The 17,278-nt window shown below is 42.8% G+C and overlaps 1 protein-coding gene across 2 annotated transcripts in view; it reads left to right on the top strand.

The window, feature by feature from the left end:
* The window catches only part of GTF2F2 (general transcription factor IIF subunit 2), a 117,437-nt gene that overhangs the window by 62,149 nt on the left and 38,010 nt on the right, over positions 1 to 17,278 (top strand). For both annotated transcript variants that reach the window (XM_084844957.1, XM_084844958.1), the window contains one exon: positions 1,279 to 1,360. In XM_084844957.1, coding sequence (XP_084701083.1) covers positions 1,279 to 1,360 — 82 coding nt within the window. The remainder of the gene's footprint in view (positions 1 to 1,278; positions 1,361 to 17,278) is intronic.

A 17,278-nucleotide genomic window follows, 5' to 3' on the forward strand; every position in this document is an offset into this window, starting at 1 on the left:
AATTAACACTTTCAGCCTCCTCTACACACGACCTTTTGACAGAGCAGCTACAATGTTTTTTAAATAGATCTCCCAGCATTGAGGAATACTTCTATAACCAAGGCTCAAGATAGTGTTTTCATCTTATTTATTGTAATGTATAGGCTTCCCTCTCCATGACAAAACGTACTCATCTTTTGGTGTGGAGGGCATAGGTACTATGCACATGATCGATGTTCCATTGATGTTGGCTCCATCACCATACAGTGGCTAATACTAATCTTTTTACAGCGTTATAGGAGCATTTCTATCTCCCCTCGCAGTGTATATGCCAAAATGAAATGACATTTTCCTCCTATATATAAGACAGAAGAATTCTTGTACAACTAAGCTGAAGGTAGGAGTTGTTGGGATGAACACAGATCTGGCCAGGATATAAGAACCCTGCCACCTGAGCAGTGAACATCTTTCCCATACTTCTTGATTTCCACATCTGCAAGCATTATTTGCACACTTTCAAATTCTTCAGCCATGCAGGCTTATCAAATGCGTTTTATTTATTTTCTTAACGTGAGATTAAAATGGGGACAACAATTGTTTGGAGATTTAATCTTTGAACTTGGACCAGCAGGTCTGAAAACTCAGTTTAAAAGCGTACATTTAACTGCGTGGAATTGATATATCTGTTTTCGTATATGTAGTAGATAGAGCTGGTGCAGTGTAGATGTGAACTGCGCAATCCTAGTTGTAAGTTCAGCTGGCTGAATAAGGACAATTGCTACCAAAACCTCTTGTGCTAGCAGAACAAAGGGCTATGTCCAGTGTTAGCCCTACTTAGAGTAGAACAATTGAAATGAATGGGGCTTAGGTTAGACTAACATTGGATACAAACCAAAATCAGACGCACTGGTGTTGTGAATCTATATAAGCATAAGGATTGTACTTGTACTAGGGTATTGATGGCAAAACCCTTGCAGAGGTGTATCCTACCAATGTAAGAGGAAGAGGATGTAATCTTTGGGAACACATTGAAATGATATTTTTCATAAACAGGAATCATAGGAACATAAAGCACAAGGGCACATTTCAATAACTTATAGATCGTTTTGTCAGAATTGTTGATTGGGCTGATTTCTATTATAGAACTAGAACAACTTTGAAACATCTTGAGTAGGGAATATAGAAAGACTTGTTGCATTCAAAGCATGAATAGTAAAAAAACAACAAAAACCTGTCAAAATGATCAGCCTTCACCTTTGTGTGAGCCCTGGTGTTAATTTGGATCTCTTTTTGTTCAAGAGAAACTGTCTATGGAAGGAATAGTGGTTCAGCGTGCAGAATGCAGGCCAGCAGCCAGTGAAAACTACATGAAGTTGAAGAGGTGAGCCTTTCTTGCTATTTCCATTAAATCTGTTATATGGTAGCTTGATATAATGTACCCACCTACTTACTTCTGCAAGGCTGCAGTAAAGTATATAATTGTGTAGGCAGTAGGATTTAGAAAGGCACATCCTATAATGTATTGTCTACCATTTTGCCATGCATAACCCTCTGAGTCTTTTCTTCAGAATATATCTCTATCTGTTTATTTATTTATTACATTTCTATACCTCCCAATAGCCAGATCTTTCTGGTCTATCTGTCTGTACGTACACACACACACACACACACAGAGTGAGAGTAAGAGAGAGCAAGAGCAAGGGCTATATTCTAAAGACTGGCTTGGGCAGCTCCACTGTCCTTGCCTTTCCCAATCTGCCCACCACAAGTGGACTTTGTATCCTGAGCCAAGCCACAGGAGCAATCCTCCTCAGCGTGCTGCCTCCTTAGCCTTAAATAGCATGCTTCAGGCAGCATATACTTCTGGGGACTCCCCACGTTCTTGTGAAACACCTGGGTCCTTATCACCATGATGACCAGGCCATGACACCCTTCTTTTCTTGTCAAGCCAGCAGATGTCATGCATTGGCCGCCCTGTGTGCCATGCCATGCCATGGGTGTCATGCTGTAGGTTGATTCTTTCAGCTGGCCCTCTCCTGCTCCCACTCTTGGCCCACACTCTTGCAGTCCGTCCAACACCAGTTTCCCCCCGTCGTCGTCCCCCACTCCACTTTGGGGATCTCTAGTATGTAAATTATTGGTGTACATGAATTAAAAATTCACACTCTGTAGCAAAGAACTCTGCTAAACCCAACATTAAAGTGCTATAATTTGGAAACAGCAAATGCCAAAAAAGCAACATCTCTCTAGTCCATGCCCTAAACAGTTCATTTATGGGATGCCATATTAAGGTGCTTTATATCCACTGATCTATCTAGCCCAGAACTATGTACTGTAACTAGCAGTAACTAGTTGCTCAACATTACATTTCTTTGATTTTTGGCATTCAGTTGAAAACATGCCACTGAATATGCCCCCGCTCTTCACTGATTGCAGGGAAGTTTGAAAATGTGAGTAGAAATTCAAACTTCGGAAGCAAATAAGTTCTTCTAAAGCCATTCATAGCACCATAATTTTTCAAAAAATCAGTTGAAATGGATGTGTATGTGAGTATTTAAGGCCTTTCCTGTTATTGGGATGGATCTGTGGCACTTACGACTCTTAACAGTTGCTGTAAACTAGAATCAGTGCAAAGGAAAATGGAAGAAATGCTATTCATGCACATATTTAAAAAGTAAACCACACCAACACTTTTAAGAAGATATCTGTCATAGAAGACAGAGGGAAATTTAAGTGGCACAGCTTTCACATTTTGACTGAAACCTTAGAGTTTCCTGTCAAACCTCTAAAAAGAATATCATTGAACTTACAATCTAGAATTTCAGGTAAATGCTGTAAACTGAGCTTACTAAAAAAACCAAAAAACCTGGCATCAGCTGTTGACCTAGTATAATAAACTTGCTAATAAACATTCTATTGTCTGGCTGCTTGGTCCAAAATGTTCAAAGAAAGGTAAATTTAGTTACTTCCTTTCTCAGGAGTGCACATTTTGCCATTCGGGCCCAAGTCTGTTCCTCCAAGTCCTCTACATCTTGCAGTGCAGTCTGCTCACCTAGCCAAAATCTACTTAGAGCACTGTCTTCCATAACTATGCCATGGCTGCACATCAATTCCATGTACTTTTATCTGAGTTTTAGTGAGACCAGACACCTGGATTTTCCTCCAACCTGCTGCACTTCATTTGTCACTCCAAGTGAGCCAGGGATCCACCTTCAGCCTAAGTTGGAATAAGCTGGGGAGGAATAAGCTGAAGCTCAACCCTGACGAGACCGAGGTACTTTTGGTGGGAGACAAGAGGAGGCTGGGGGATGTTGACCTGGTGTTGAATGGGGTACAGCTACCCTTGAAAGACCAGGTCCGCAGCCTGGGGGTCATTTTGGACTCCCAGCTGTCCATGGAGGCTCAGGTGTCAGCTGTGAGCCGGACAGCGCTGTATCAACTCCATCTGATAACGGCGGCTGCGCCCCTTCCTTCCCGACCATCTGCTCCCATCGGTAGTACATGCCCTGGTCTCCTCTCGTTTAGACTACTGTAATGCGCTCTACGTGGGGTTACCCTTGAAGACGGTTCGGAAACTGCAGCTGGTACAGAACGCGGCGGCTCGCCTGATTAAAGGCAGCCGCCGGCGAGATCACATCACTCCAGTGCTGAAGGAGTTGCACTGGTTACCAGTTGTTTTCCGGGCCAAATGCAAGGTGTTGGTTTTGACCTTTAAAACCCTATATGGTTCCGGCCCAGCCTATCTTAAGGAGCGCCTCCAGCAACACCAGACAGGCCGCTTAACAAGATCAGCCTCGGATGGCCTTCTCTCTGTCCCATCAGCCAGGACAGCTAGACTGGTGGGGACGAGGGAGAGGGCCTTTTCTGTGGTGGCCCCCACTCTGTGGAACTCCCTCCCTAGGGAACTCCGTCATGCCCCCTCTTTAATGAGCTTCCGTCGTGCATTAAAAACGTGGTTGTTCAGGCAGGCATTTGGGGTGGGTTAGGGTATTTAAAAAAAAAAAAAATTATGGTAAAATTTTATTGTTTTAAATTGTTTTATGGTGGGTTGTACATCGCCCAGAGTGGCTGGGTGACCAGTCAGATGGGCGATTAATAAATTCAATAAATAAATAAATAAATAAATAAATAAATAAATAAATAAATAGTTTCTCAACAAGAGAAATAGCTCATTCCTTTACCATGCTGGAGTACGTTCACTGCCTCTGTTCCTTAACGTTTAGTTGAGCAGCTGACCTTTGTGTCCTCTGCCAGTGTGTCACTTTTTATATGATATAGAGAAATCAACATAATACTACTGTCACTTTTGTGATATGGCATAATCCATCCTGGTGCAGGTGCCAGGTCCACATGTGGAGGGTTTGCTGTAATGCCCAACAAAGCCTTATCCCCCACCCAGTTCATACAGCAGCTTGGATCAGGAGGGCTGGATGAGGATCTATGAGATGTACACAGACCTTCCAATTCCAATAATGACCTGGGGATTCGAGGCAAGAGGTCTGGTGTGCATGGGCACTGCCTTTAGGAGAGCAGCATGGGATCGTGCCCATACTTTGCTTCATCATGGGATCATGCTGTGGTGGTGGTGGCAGAAATGGTGGTGTACCAATAATATGCATGGTGCTTTACAGAATACAGGAGGACAGATCCCTGCCCTGAAAAGCTTACAGTGTATAATTCAGGAGCTTTGTATAGAATCCTAGAGTTGGACTGAGGCATGGAGATCATCTAGTCCAAGCCCTGCTCATTGTAGGCTCTGCAATGCAGGATGCTGCTACAGCATCCCTGACAGATGGCCGTTCAGCCTCTGCTCAAATATCTCCAGCGAAGGAGAACCCAACACTTCCCAAAGCATTCCATTCCACTGCTGAACAGCCCTCATCGTTAAAACAGTTTGTCCTAATATTTAGCTGAAATCCGCTTCCCTGCAATTTATTTATTTATTATTTATTTATTTATTGCATTTATACCCCGCCTTTCTCCCTCTCGCAAGGAACTCAAGGCGGCTTACATTATCCTCCTCCTCACCGTTGTATCCTCACAACAACAACCCTGTGAGGTAGGTTGGGCTGAGAGTCTGTGACTGGCCCAAAGTCACCCAGTGAGCTTCCATGGCCAAGTGGGGACTAGAACCCGGATCTCCCAGCTCCCAGTCCGTCACTCTCACCACTACACTACAATTTACAATCCTTGGTTCTGGTCCTGCCCTGCGGAAAATGTCTGCTCCATCTTTTGTATGACAGCCCTTCAGGTATTTGAAGACCCCTATCATGTCTCCCCTTAATCCTTAATCCCCTTAATCTTTTCTAGGCTAAATATATTTGGCTCTTTTCAACCATTCCTCATAGGACTTGGTTCAAGACTTCTCACTATCCTGGTCACCTTCCTCTGTACATGCTCCAATTTGTCAGTGTCTTCTTCTTACAATGTGGTGCTCAGAATTGAGCACAGTACTCCAGACGCAGTCTGGTCAACGCATAATAGAGGGGAGGTATCACTACTCATGATCTGGATACTAGGCTTCTGTCAGTGCAGACTAGCATTGCGTTTGCTTTTTTAGCAACTGCATTGCACGGCTGGCTCATGTTCAGCTTATAATCAACATGTGAAAACCAGGTCTCCCCCACCTTATTGAAGGCCTTTGAATTGGAGGCGTTTTCTGGATGTCGCCCACTTTTTCTTCTCATTGGAATAGTTTGCCATTGTGCCTTCAGTATTTCACTTTCAGAAGCTCCCATTCCTCTTGAATTCTTTTCTGCTCTAGGAGAAATTCTGTAGTTCAACCCATGGAATCCGACCCAAATTTTCTCTGAGCTCTTTGAAATCAGCTTTTCTAAAGTCCAGGGCACATATTTGTGGTTTTCACATCTCTTGATAGTATGAATTCCAAGATGACATGGTCACTTTTCACCATGGGTCCCACCACTTCATCAGCCAGGTCTTTCCTGTTGGTAAGAATTAAGTTCAGGATAGCAGATCACCTTGTTCATTCCTCTACCTTCTGAGAGACAAAGTTGTCAGCAAGGCAAGCATTTATTAGATGTTCCATTCTTAGCAGTGTTAGACTTCCACCACATGTCAGGATAGTCAAAATCCCCCATTACTGCCCTGTTAGGTTTGCCTCTCTGGAAGTTTTGTAATCTGTTTCAGGAAAGCACCATCCATGTCTTCCAGTGGACTGTGTGGACTGTAGTATATTGCCATGATATCATTTTTGCTTCTCTCTCCTTCTGTCTTTACCCAGGGCTTCTACACTGAGATTCATGCAGGTGTATAATCCTTTACATATAATGTGGTCCCTCTGCTCCCTTTCTATTGGGTCTATTCCTTTTGAAGGGGGTTGCCCTTCAGTAATTATATTCTAATCATGAGCCCCATCCCACCAAGTGTCAGTAATACCTATCGAATTGTACTTTCCTTTCTGTATTAGGATTTCAGGTTCATCCTATTTGCTTCCCATACTCTGTGCATTGGAGGGCATGGCTGTATTTACCTGTAATCTACCAGGTACCACCTCCATTGCCTTGCTTCCTTGTTCGTCACACATATTCTTGTCTCTAGTACTTGGCTCAATACATAGCTGTGGGCTTTTGGCATCCTCTCCTGCAGGATTTAGTTTAAAGCCCCACTGATCAGGTTTGAGAGGCTCCTGCCAAATATGTTCTTCCCAATCCTTGTGAGGTGCACCTCTTCCCTTGCTTTACTAAACTAGCACCTGGAATTATGAAGAGTGCTTTGTTTTTCCCTAGCCAACATTATATTCTGTTGCAACTGAAGTTCCAGCTCTGCAAGGGATTTTGACAGTTGTGGTTCTAAGCTGTGCTTCTTGTTCAGCTTTATTTCAACTATAGCAGTTGGAGGTTGTTCCACCAGATGGTGCATGCTGGGATACCAGCAAAAAAAGGGCACTGGACTGGTTCTTAGAAGCAGCTTTTCAGAGAGTCCTGAGAAAGTCCTGAGAGCAAAGTTATACAGCTGTCAGAGTTGAACACATTGTCCCTCCCTGTCTGAGTGAAGCCATGACCGCTGGCACTCCTAGGCACGGCCCCTGTCATGGTGCTTCTCTGAGGTGGGATGCGCAGGAGAGGGAACAGCCATATAACTGTCCATTGGACTACTCCCCACTGGCTTCAAACTGTCGACTGCAAACCTCCATGCTGGTTAGGGAAGTCTGCCACCTAGTGACTGAAGATGGTGCGACAAGCTTCAAACACAATGGCACACTTAAATTAATTACAATTAATTAATGCATTTAAAACACCAAATAATCTCAAGGTGCACAGCACTAGGGTCCCCCTAGTATGCACGCCACATTTCAGGTGTCTAGATTTTAGTCTTGGAGCTATGGCACAGGCAGGCAGGCAGGCAGGCAGACATCCTATTTTATTATTATAGATACAGAAGGTATATGTAAAATCAAAAGATTTTTGCTTTATAGGGGCCTTGCATATACTGATTTGGGAGGAGGGTTATCAAATGGGTTCTCCTCTGAATGCAGCTCCTCCCCATCCCCTATTAATCTGCTCCCTGAAAAAAGCTGGGATTTTTGAGCTGATTTGTCTGCTTTGGAAAAATCTGTGTCTGCACCCAGTTATGGGCTGTGTTTGTGTTACATTCATTCTGGAGCTCCCCTCTTCCTAGACTATATATTCTCTGACATTAGCACACATTAGAACACTATGGTAATGCTCTGTGACTTGGCAGTAGGGTTGCACCTGCACCTTTTTTTCTTACCCCAGGCAACCAGTGAATGCCTGTTTTACAAGCTTGCTTCATAGTCCTCCAATTGGCATGCTGTGAATTGTATTGCCATATATGATGTGTTTTAAGATTACCATATTTTATATAGAAAAGGAACTTCTGCCTTTTCCCCATTTGTTCAGACTGTTGAGAATTGTTTTGGGAATGGAGCTTTTAAATCTTCATGTTTTTAAATATGTTTGAATGTTAGAAAAGTTTTTAATTGGGAATATTGGGCATTTTCTGTTTTCTTCTTTGATAACAGTCTTCTGCATTGAGATACTGAAATAAAACTTGGTATACATGTTCAGAACGCAGTTCTAGGTTTTAGATGCTAGTGGAGGAATCGAAATACAAAATATTATAGCAATTTCAGGTTGAAGATTGAGGGGCAGAGTAGACATAACATAGGTAGGTAGATCCCTAACTAGACTCTCCTGCAGTGTTTTAAAAAATAAGCAGTAACCGTGGGGCTTCAGGCCTGTATTTTCCCACATGGGACAATAGCAGCTGGGAGGAATGCAATTTTAAATTGGAAAAAACGACATGGAGAAAAGGTTCACCTCCTCCCACAGCGACCGGGTTCTGACAGTCGCAGCGGCAAAAGAATCCATTGTGGGTTCTTCCCCCGCACATGCTGTGCATGCAACCGCAATTTGCAGAATTACTTGCAGTGCGGCATGGGTTGCCATGTTGCCCAAACCTGGCGTGGCGCAGGGCAGGGGTGACTTCTTACTCATGCCACAACCCATGGCTTGCAGTAGGGGTTGTGGGGTGGGTAAGAAGTGACTCTCACCGTGCTGCATGCCAGATTTGGACAACACAGCAACCTGCGCTGCATCACAGATAATTAGGCAAGTCGTGGGCACTGTAAGGGGGTGAGGGAAGAACCCACGATGGGTTCTTTCGCCCCCTGCAATCCTCCAAACACGGCCAGTGCCTAATCCCTATCTAATCTGGGGGGCCCTACAGTTGCAGTTTATCCTAATCATAGTTGTCTTGTAGTAAAGCTCTGAGAAAGTAGATGTATGTGTATTCAGGAGACTATTCTGCATTTCAGGTTCTATCCCCAGCACCAACACTCATTCTCAAAGGGATTATAAAAGATGTAAAGCACACTAGGTAATACAATATGTTCCTTGAAGATGGAATGTGGAATGGAAATTTTCAATATACCTTTATGTGTTTTGGGTTCAAACACACGTTCAGTCCCCACACATTGTTTTCAAGAGGGAGGGGGTAACTATGCAAATTAGATGGGCTTCATTTCAGATTCTGCTTTACTGACATGGTGCATTCTTAGAACCAAAATAGGTACATAACAGCCACAGTGCCCCTCTCCTCAATCCGGGACAGTGTTCCTGGGAGAGAAGCAGTTAACTCTTTCTCTGCCTTTTTCTCAATTAAAATTCATCCCCAGCTGCAAACCTGTGTTCATAGTCTATGTTCATGTAAGATTTCCCTTTATGGAGCTGTGGTGGAACGACCTTTCACAATCCCACTGCTCCTGCCACCAAAATGTGGAAGATCACCCTATGTAGGTTCTCCCACCATTCACTTCTGCTGCCACCATAAATGTACTCCCATTTATTTAATATACCCCCTTTACCAAAGATAGCTGGTCATTAGGCATAGAACAGTCAGATCAGAGATACAGATATAGTAAACAAAGTTATAGAATATCTTACTAAAAAGTAATAACACAAGAAAGCTTATTAATTTATGGTTACTGTTACTTTAAAATAAGGCTTTTATGTTTTTCTACCAGTCAAGTTATAGAAGCTACAGTTCCTAACCCTAATGAAACCTATCAAGCTCCACCCCAGTCCTGGCAATGAGGGCTTGATATGTAGTTTTCCTTTTGGTGAGGTTTGACTACCACCTGGGACCTTTAATACAGTTTACCAGGCTTCCCTTAAGGACTTAAATCTGGTCCAGCAGATGCTCTGACTTCAGACTTCCATCAGCTGTTATTCAGGCCTAGACTCTTCCTGAAGGCTGTTTTGGAGTCTTTCTCGCCTTACTCGCCGGCTGTCTTCTGCTTCTGCCTTACCTGCTTCCAGTTTGGCTTCTCAGTCTAGCTGCTGTCTTCTTCAGGCTCTCCGCCTCTTCTGAAGATACTCAACTTCTCCAGACAACACTTCCCAGATACCTCTCAACAGCTCCTTATATTTGCTCCAGTCCGAACCCTCCCCCCAATCAGCTTTGGTGTGGCCAACATTCTGTCACACCCCCTCTGTTCAAACCCAAGAGCCATAGACATATTTAGAATATTTCACAAGGGATGTTCGCACAGAAACAGGCCATGGGTTCTGGTGGTTTGTTAACCACCCTCTCCAGGTTTGGACGACACAACAAGCTGCACTGGCAAGGGTAATTATGTAAATCTGGCCGGCACACACAGCATGGTTAACAAGCCACTGTGGCTTATTAACCGCCCTGCGATCATGTGAACCGGGTGTTAGGGTCTCCCACCTCTACCTTTTCCTTTATCCTGAGGATTTAAATACATTTTGTAACATGCCTGTCTTCTAGATGAGAAGGATGAAAATCTAGAGAAAATTAATTAAAAAGCCCTAGGTTTGCTTAGTGATTTGTTGAAAGACACAAACCCTCCCACATCAGGGTTATTGGGATTTGTTGCTGGTTCATCCATGCATAGGCTATGATGGCTCAGTTTCAGCCACTGCAGAGGACAGAAGAACACATCCCTGGTGTTTGTCATGTGCTCTGTTTTAAAAATGAAAACTGGCTTTAGCTTCTGTTCTTGAATGTATTGCAGTCTCTCTGCAAATATATACCTCAAGGCCAAAAGCTTTCCACAGCGTTGAGCCTTCACGGAGGCCAAGCAATTATCGCACTGTCTTCATTATTCTGCTTGGGAAGAGTTAAACGTCACCAGAGCTGAGAAACTATATCCTTGTCAAGAAGAGAGAGAGAAAAGAGAACCTTGCTGCGGCTTTAAATTCTAGCTCAATACTTCTGTTAGTCATATAAAATATAGTAGTGAAAAAGCTTCCTGAGGTCTGAGGAGAGTTTTCCATTTAAAAGCTGCATTGTAAAGAACAAATATCTGCAAATGAAAGGCCTCAAAACCGATGTCTTTGTGGTTCAGTTGTGTAATCCTGATGGCAGAAGAATCAAAGTTATTAATGGTATTTTCTAGCCATCCTACTTGGTTCAATATTCTTTCAGGAAAAATGTCCTTAATCTGAGTGCCAAACCCTTTGGCCAAAGACAAGATAGTGGGAAAGACTAATTTAACGGCTGCTTAAATTTTTGCCTTGTACTGGTGGGGCTTTGGCAGTTTGAACTATAGGATTAGATAGAAGTTGAATTGAAGTGATTACGGTGATATCCAACATTACACGAGCAGACTTCTGTTCAGGCAGTAGAACTTTTCCTATCTCTCCTCCCCCCGTACCTCCAAAAATCTGCTCCAGACGGTCCCCCAAATCTGGAACAGATTTGGGGGAAGGGTACCGGGGCCAGGGAGAATTTGTTCTGCTGACAGATGCAGTTCTGTTGGTAGTTGGACACCACTGGGTGCAACCTTTAAATATTTTCAACTCATACGTTCATCATACAGCGTTAATTTGCATTGCACAATCCTGCTTGTTATACTCTGTTTTCTCCTTTTCTATTAGTTGAGTAGTGGCTGAAATAGTCTGGTTAAATACTAGTTTTTACCTATATGCAAGTCAGTACCCCTCAGCCATGAGTGAAAAGTACACTGATCGAACTTTGAGGATGCTGTCTCTTTTACTATACAGGATTAAGTGCTTGTCAGCATTCTGCCAGGCCCTACAGCTGCTGGATTCTTCCCAAGGAAGGGTATTCTTGCTGCCTGAAACATGCTGCACTTTCCACAGGATATAAGCTCTGCACATCCGTAAGGAAAAGGCATGTTTGCCTCGCACAGGCCTTTATTGAAATGAAAAGACAAAAACATCGAAACCAAATGCTGTTTATGATGCTTCTTTCATCATATTGAAAAAGCAGGGCTGTTCATCTCTCTGCAGCCATCAGTATATTAACTGTGTGTTTTAAGAAGGTTCAGCAATTGGCTTTAATTTAAAATACACCAGGAGGAATAAACTTGCCAAGTAGACTTTTGGCAAGAGCAACATAAAATACAAGTAACAAAAACCTTGAAGTGAAAAATATCCCCCCGAACCAACTACACTGTACCTTTGTTGGATTTGAATTGTTGAAAGACTCTTTGGGAGTCAATCTGTTTGAAAGGCAAGTTTATAAAGATAAGAAATAAAGTCAGTCTAGATATGCCATAGGAAAAACTTAGATTAGTTGGGTTTTATTTTAGAAAGTGCATTTACAGAGGATTAACATAACATAAAATGTGCGCACACAGACCCACCCATTATTAGATACTTCCGGGGAGGAATGCCGCAGTCAGAACTGGATCAGGCTCTTGTGTTTGTGATCCATGTTTTTTCAAAACTTGTTTATGCTGCCGTTTAATAACACAGCTGAGACATAATTGTTGCCTGGCTTCCCAGACAGGAAACTCTGTAGTTGGATTTGTCTCAAAGATATGTGTGAATGCAGCATTCATTTATTTACCCTGGTGTGATACTTTAAGAATCTAAGGGCGTAATCCTATGCACGTTTAGACAGAAAGAAGTCCTAGTACTCCCAGAATTCCCCAGCTAGTCATGCTGGCTGGCGGATACTGGGAGTTGTACAACTTTTTCTCTGTCTAAACATGCATGGGATTGCGCTCTAAGCCTTTTTAATGTGCAGTCTATGTATGCTAAGCTAAGAAGATGAGATAAGAAGAACAGCAAGCAATCCTCTATGTTCTGTATATGGGAAATATGAACAGAGGAATTGGAGGCAAGTGGATAGCAACCTTCACCTGCAGTTATACAGTTCAAACCCCCTAAATAAGAATGAAAAAGCACAGAGGAAAAGCCATTGAATTGTTTCCATTTTTGTTGAAAGTAGGCTCAAGAGCAGCTAAAAAAGCAGGCTGTCACAAGACCATGGAAGAGACTAGTAGCTGCTGAATAAAGTAGGATGGATAAGAGTCAGCATTCTGTGTGCGTTTAGGGAAAAGGTACCGCCAAGAAGACTCAAATTGGGCATAAAGTACTGGTTGCACTAAGCTGCCCTTACTTGCAAATGCATTGATTTATTTCACAGTTTTAAAACCTTATAACCTGGTAAATATACAGTGGACTTGAACAAAAACAGGATGAGCAAGTCTTCTGCTATTCCTCTGCGGGGTTAGATGCATTTGAAGGGGCACGAAAAAGCAAAGGTATGTTATGGGGCAAAAAGATAGTGAACAGAATCAAACAGACAAGGGAAAACATTTAAACTGGTGTGGGTTGTTATGGGAGTGTGAGAGAGAAAATGTGGGGTGGTGCATGCCAGCAGTTGGCCCCACCCGCTGCTAGCATGTGGCCCAAGGGCTGAAAATGGTTCCCCACCCTGTTTAAAATGTTAATGTTGATATTTGTTTTTAAGTGATTTTGCCACATTTGTATACCACCTTGGGAAAAGTTTATATTTTGAAAGGTGGTGTAGATAAATATTACAATAAATATTGTAAAATCTGCCAGAAGGCACAGTTGAAACTCTGAATACCTCCAGTCTCAGAGGCTGTATGCATCTGAATACCAGTTGCTGGGGAACAACAGCAGGAGAGGGCTATTGCTGCCATGTCCTGCTTGTGGGCTTCCCAAAGGCATTTGATTGGCCACTGTGGGAGCAGGATGCTGGACTGGATGGGCCTTTGGTCTGATCCAGCAGGGCTGTTCTTATTCCTTGTTTTGCCAAAAGCACAAAACCTCTACAGTGCTAGCTGTAAAATGAGACGGTCCACGCAAGAGTGGAGCAGGGAGAAACAAGCTTCTGTAGGGAGCTTCTTGTTCCACTGCTGGTAACTTCCACCCTCTTTTGTGAAAACTAGGAGAGGCATGTGTTTAATGGTTTCAGTTTTACTGATACCTCTGAATACACGTTATGGTATATTCACTGTGGGTGTATTGCTGTTGCTACCACAGCTGTTCATCATTTATAGAGCCAAACTCTGCACTCTCCTGCAGTGGCGATTGTGCTCATGATTGTGCTCAAAGATCCTTTTTCTTGTCTTTTTTTAAATCCACTCCTAGGAACCTGGCACCTGTTCCTTATGCTGTTGTGGGGGAGGGTGGATTATATTCCCAATTATGAGGAAACGTAACATGCCAGTAAAACCTGAACAGTGTGAGGAGCAGAAACTGTGTGTTCTGTCTGTGGTCTGGGATTAATGAGACAGAAGGTTGCCTACATAGCTGCCTCGTGTGCTCATGCGAGTGCAGACGGAGAAGGGAGTGTGGCATATGCGATGGGGGTGGGTGAATAGCGGGCTTAATTTATGCTTAATGCTTGAGTGTACAGCATTTCGCTTTACCAGCGAAGATGATTAGCAATTCCTCCTGCTGCCAGGGTGTGCTAGCACTCTTTGGTGGTGATATGGTCAGAAACAAGTTAGATGCCATGCTCCAGTGCTATATCTTTTAATTACCATCTCTGTTAGAGGCCACTCTGGTAGCTTTCGCACAGAGCTACCAAAGTGCTATTAACAATATGGCGTTACTGGCTTCATCTCAGCACCTTGTTGCCCTTAGTATTCTTCCTCATCTTTCCTATTTCCTGTTGCTGTGTTTGCTTCCCTGGAAACCACTTGTTTGTTTCCTCTGATGAGCAGGTTTAGAAAAGCAGGATATCTGTAGTATCTGTAGGACTTTTGCTTATCTGACTGTGTTGTACATATACTGGGGCATATGTAATACATTAATAGTAAAGCATTAATAGTAATGTGGTGGTGGTGGTGATGGTGATGATGATGATGATGATGCCAAAAGCTTGGCACTGTACAATAATTACGTTAAAAAGAGCAAAGCCTGCTCATAGCCTTACCATTTAAAAGGACCATCAGAGAGGGGGAAGTGAAAAGCCGGAGATCAGAGGTTCAGGAGAAGAGAGACATGCTGGGCCTGTTCAGATGTCATGCTAAGCTATGATGGTTAGGAGTTTTGAGTTAAACATGTTGGCTTAGCGTGATGTCTGAACAGGCATCTTTCCCAACCATGGTGGTTTATTAACCACAGACTAACCACGTTCACTAACAACTTGCTGCAACATGGTTAGTGGGCTCTACCATGGCTTAGTGTGATGTCTGGTGTGCCTCCGTGGTTGACAGCTACCATAGGGCTCCACGGTAAGAGCGGCCAAAGGAGGAATAGCCACACCAAAACAGCCAACAGCGCTGAGCATGAAAATGACCAAAGGTGCAAAGTCCGCTGGGATGCATGGCCACGCATCTGGAGGACTGCAGGTTCCTGCAGGAGGAGGGTGGTTAGAGAATGGTTAGTCTCACCACATTGTGGAACATGGTTACTGCACGTGTGGCAGTAGCACTCACAGTGATTAGCGGTAACCAGCATGTACCATGGTTAGCCTAACCACCCTTCCCTCACAGACTGTGTATCTGAACAGTCCTAGTGTTTAAACGGTTGCAAGTAGGGAGAGATGCAGATGTCAGAGGGCAGTGAGTTCCACAGAAAGGGGGCAGCAAACCAGAGGATGGAGATGTGAAATAAAAGGATTAGCCAAGACTATAGTATTGGAAGATGGCAAGAAGGTGAAAAAGAGAAGGAGTCAAAGTGAAGATACTTCTGAATGGGAAAATGCTCCTCCCATCCCAGCGAAGGTGCGTAGTACTCAAGGCTGGCCAATGTATTTTGGCACCTGAGGCAAAAAAATCCTAAGGTGCCTCCCTCCTTGTAAAAATACAATAAATTAAATGTATTTATTTTATTTATTAAATTTATTAATCGCCCATCTGGCTGGTCACCCAGCCGCTCTGGGCGATGTACAACAATAAAAACAGTTCAAAACAATAAAATTGAACATTAAAAATATCACATTTCTAAAATTACCCTAACCCACCCCAAATGCCTGCCTGAAATAGCTAGTAAATTGTTTCCCTTCATGACAGCTAGCTGAGGTGGTTGCCTCATCCTGCCTAATGGTAAGGCCTTTCCTGATACACCTTCCTGTAGTGGTTGGTGATAGCCATAACATCAATAACATTATATCATTCAGATCTCCTTCATTTTGTGTTTCTGCCAGGATGCTAACTTCTGCATCTTGCTCCTTTATCCCCTGTTTCAAACTTCAGTTGAGGTACAATGTGAACAAGGAGCCTTAAGTTCTGTGCTTAAATGCAGTCTCTGCCATGCTCAGCTCTAGGGTAAGTCACATTATTTTGTCCTGGGACTTCAGTTCTCACCTAAATTAGGATCCAAGTAGCAAAGGTCTGAGTGTTACAAAGATATCATGGTTTTCTTTCTATCCTGGAAAGCCCATTGTATTATTTTTATGATGGTGATGATGATGTTGATGTGTAGCATTTACATGGAGTTTTCAGAGCACTCACAGTATTTCATTTATTACCTACATAATCATTATTTGTTTATTAAATTTATATATCGTCCAACTGGCAGATGCCCCTTGGGGCAGTTTAGAATCATAAAAAACCAAAACAATAAACGCAACAATAAAAATATCAAAATATTAAAGATGCCAGCAGTTGATGAAAGATTAAATGCCTGTGGGAAGAGTATATTGTGAATATGCCAAGATGATCTCCCTGGAAAGGGGCATTCCACAGATGGGAGGGACCACTACAGAGAAGGTGGCCACCCATTGTATCATTGTGGGCAGCGGCACCCAGAAAAGAGCCTTTGACGTTTATTTGAGCAAACAGGCAGGAACATATTACAGATTGGGATGATGAGTGGGTAAGGCTGAGAGAACAATGACTTGCCTAAAAGCTGATCTCAGTTTGTAGCTGACATGAGATTTGAACCTGGGACCCTTTTAGCCATAACACTATACCTGATCTCTACATAAGCTACTACTAATGTTTAATCTTCTTCCTTGAGAAATCCAGGCTATTAATAATTCCATGTACAAAATTAAGTCGGCTTGGAAACTTTCCAAACTTGGAACTAAATTAAGCTTTCATGAAGAATTGTATACTTCTATATCTCTGTCGCCATTTGATTCCATTCTAGCTTTACGTATCACACAGAGCAATCAGTCATGCTTGTAGATGCCTGTTGTCATTATAATAAAAGTCAGGAAAATAACAGCCTCTAATGACTCACTGATCAATCTGGAATGTGCATGATAAGCTAGCATAGAAGAAAAACTACAGTGGTAGGTGTAAGGGACATAATTTGGTAACAGCAAGTTTCTAGAGGCATTGTGTTTTTAGAAGAAAAAAAAATTATCTGGGGGAGGAACGACTTCCTGTTTCATGTACTAAATAGACCTTGAAGTGATCTCCTCCTGGACATAGTTCAATAGGAGCAACACTTGATGCAAGAAAAGGAAATTGCCTTTATGTATTTTGACTTTGATTCAGAACTGGCACAGATGCTTCATTAGTGCATTAATACCTGTAAACGTGAAAGGAAAGGAGTATGCGAATATGTACCTCATGGTGTCTTTCTAGAGTTAAGCTATGATAGCTATCACA

This window comes from Heloderma suspectum, chromosome 3, assembly GCF_057233095.1.
Source record: "Heloderma suspectum isolate Gila_16-S chromosome 3, 16-S_ref, whole genome shotgun sequence".
NCBI classification, from domain to species: Eukaryota; Metazoa; Chordata; class Lepidosauria; order Squamata; family Helodermatidae; genus Heloderma; species Heloderma suspectum.